The following is a 2,984-nucleotide window of genomic DNA, read 5'->3' as shown; positions in this document are numbered from 1 at the left end:
TCGAGGTGCCACCGGCTCTGATTGGTATTGCATGTCAAAGACTGGTTGCTGGGGATTTTTCTTCAATGGACATAACATAACCGCCTCTGTTTTCGCAGTCTCACAAAGAGAAGCCCCAAATGCCTGCAATCATGTTCTTTAATCTTCGTTTTTGTCCCTTCTAAGTGAGCCTCTAAACACTCTATTACAACTTTAAACTTTGCATCTGATTCTTCCAAAAACAAAGTATATCTCCCACCACTACTCTGGCAGTATGGGTTGAGGTTATTATATGTATGAGGTGCAATAATAGTGTAGTAAGTCCAAAATTCACAAGGCGGCTATTATTTGTACTCCCTCCGTCCCAAAATTCTTGTCTTAGATTTGTCTAGATACGGAAGTACCGTCCCAAAATTCTTGTCTTAGATTTGTCTAGATACGGAAGTACCGTCCCAAAATTCTTGTTTTAGATTTGTCTAGATACGGAAGTATAGGTCAACCTTTACAACTCTTTTCGTAGAAAAATATAGTTATTGAGCATGCTTCTACATACATCACAAAATATCAAACTTCAAATATGACCAAATACAAAAAGAACGTTAAATAGTACTCCCTTTGTCCGTATCTAACACTAAATCTAAGGCAAGTAATTCAGGGTGGAGGTAATACTAGCATCACTCTATATTTATTGATTTTAGTTATTTTTTGTTAGACGAATATCCAATTCTGAGCCAGGGTCATCTGCATCTGGTGAATAGTAAATTCAAAAAGAAATACTACAAAAATCTGAAAAAAAAACAATTCATGAAAGATATTTGAGTGTGCGAGGTGCGTGCCAAATCTCAAAACATTTGCACATCTGAGTAACTCTCAACAAAAAAAACTGAGTCCAAACAGTAAATTTTTTCACAAACCTTAAATTTTTCCTTTTTGCTGAGAGCTACTCAGACATCCAAATACTCTGAAATTTGGCGCGGAAACCACGCACACAGTCATCTTTTACACAATTTTTTTGGAATTTTTTGAATTTATTTCATTTTTTAACGATTTCTTTTTTCACTCTCGGGCTCACCTCCACAACGCCTCATTGTTAGATTTGTCCTTTTGTTTCTCAAGCTGTGAGCCATACTTAGATCTGAAATTTTGTCACGGCAATTGTACGTTATGTCTATTTCATGATTTGGCGTATGATGTCTTTGTTTTATTTTCATAAAAGTAGCTTTATTGTTGCACAATGCTCACGAATATATATGTGCCTCGAGAATCAAACAGGTGTCGAGGACGATGCCCCCATCTGAATGGGCAATGCTAGACTTATGTAGGGAAGCTACTTATGTTTACGTAACAGCCAACGTGGAAGATTAGGATTGGTTTTTAGGGGAGGGTGGGGCCCACCCCTGAAAATCAGGGGATGTTTAGTTTGGCATGTTTCGTAAGCTTACGTAGGCACTTTGTAGGTTTAGCATTTTCGCATCTGAATTTACACCCTGTGTTTGCTTGCAAACTGGAGTCTTATTTGCCACAAGCAGCGCTCCTACGCCTATACATACATGTATAGCGCATTCCTCTCCTTCTCAGCTTGAAACCACCACCACGATTACCACCTAGCACGAAGCACTGCAAAGTCCGGCTTGCTTCAGTTCACCGGCATGGCGTACCGAGTGCTGGAGGTCACCCTCCTGTCAGCCAAGGACCTGAAGAGCGTGAACCTCATCACGCGCATGGAGGTGTACGCGGTGGCGACCATCTCCGGCGACCCGATCACTCGCCAGTGCACCCCGCCGGACCCCCACGGCGGCCGCAACCCGACCTGGAACGCCACGCTCCAGTTCGCCGTGCCGCCCACCGCCGAGGAGGCCACGGGCGGCTGCCTCCACATCCTCCTCCGCGTCGAGCGCATCTTCGGCGGCGACCGCGACGTCGGCGAGGTCATCGTGCCCCTGTCCGAGATCCTCACCGGCGTCGGGCACGGCGCCGACTACGGCGCCCACAGCATGCCGCAGTTCGCGTCCTACCAGATCCGCAAGGTGCACCGCACCGAGGTGCGCGGCCTGCTCTACCTCACGTATCGTCTCGGCCCCATCGTGCTGCCGGAGCCCCATCTGGAGGTACCCGTCGACGAGTGGCCGGTCGTGGCGTACCCGGCGAAGCAGGTGATGCCGCCGCCGCCGCCTCCACCGCAGGCTGCCTGGCCCGGGTATGTGGCCGCGGCACCGCCGGCAAAACCACCTGCCGGCTACGTGGCTGTGCCACCGCCTCCACCTGCAAAGCCAGCCGGCTACATGGATGTGCCGTTTTCGCCTGAGAAAGCACCCGGGCATACGGCCTGGCCGTCTCCAATACCTTACTGGTACGGGTCCGCGCCATCACCTGCAAAGCAAGAAGGGCATGCCGCCGTGCCGCCGTCTCCGAAACCTTCTGGGTACGGGACCGCGCCATCGCCTGCAAAGCACGAAGGGCATGTCGCCGTGCCGCCGTCTCCTCATCCTTATGGGTACGGGAGCGCGCCATCGCCGGCAAAGCAAGAAGGACATGTCACCGTGCCGCCGTCTCCGAAACCTTCTGGGTACGGGGCCGCGCCGTCGCCTGCAAAGCAAGAAGGACATGTCGCCGTGCCGCCGTCTCCAAAGCCAGCCGGCGGACATGTCGCCGTGCCACCGTCTCCTGAACCATCCGGTCGGGTGGTGTCCATGCCGCCTTCTTCAAAACCAGTCGGGCGTGTGGTGTCTATGCCACCGTCTACTCCGAAACCATCAGGTCAGGTGACGTCCATGCCACCTTCTCCAAAGCCAGTGGAACGTGCGGTGTCCATGCCGCCGTCTCAGAAACCGGTCGAACGTGTGGTGTCCATGCCGCCGTCTCAGAAACCGGCCGGGCCTGCGGTGTCCATGCCGCCGGCTCCGAAACCGGTCGACCGTGTGGTTTCCATGCCGCCGTCTCAGAAACCGGCCGGGCATGTGGTGTCCATGCCGCCGGCTCCGAAACCGGTCGACCGTGTGGTTTCC

The 2,984-nt window shown here is 51.7% G+C and overlaps 1 protein-coding gene across 1 annotated transcript in view; it reads left to right on the top strand.

Moving 5' to 3' along the window:
* The first annotated feature begins 1,555 nt into the window (after positions 1-1,555).
* Positions 1,556-2,984, top strand: part of LOC119362507 (vegetative cell wall protein gp1-like) — a 2,763-nt gene continuing 1,334 nt past the window's right edge. Inside the window, exon 1 of the mRNA XM_037627742.1 lies at positions 1,556-2,978. Within this exon, the coding sequence (XP_037483639.1) occupies positions 1,629-2,978 (1,350 nt within the window). The 5' untranslated portion in view covers positions 1,556-1,628. The remainder of the gene's footprint in view (positions 2,979-2,984) is intronic.

Source organism: Triticum dicoccoides, chromosome 2B (assembly GCF_002162155.2).
Source record: "Triticum dicoccoides isolate Atlit2015 ecotype Zavitan chromosome 2B, WEW_v2.0, whole genome shotgun sequence".
Taxonomy (NCBI): domain Eukaryota; kingdom Viridiplantae; phylum Streptophyta; class Magnoliopsida; order Poales; family Poaceae; genus Triticum; species Triticum dicoccoides.
Note: the sequence above shows the minus strand (reverse complement) of the source record. Positions and strands in the feature narration are given on the sequence as shown.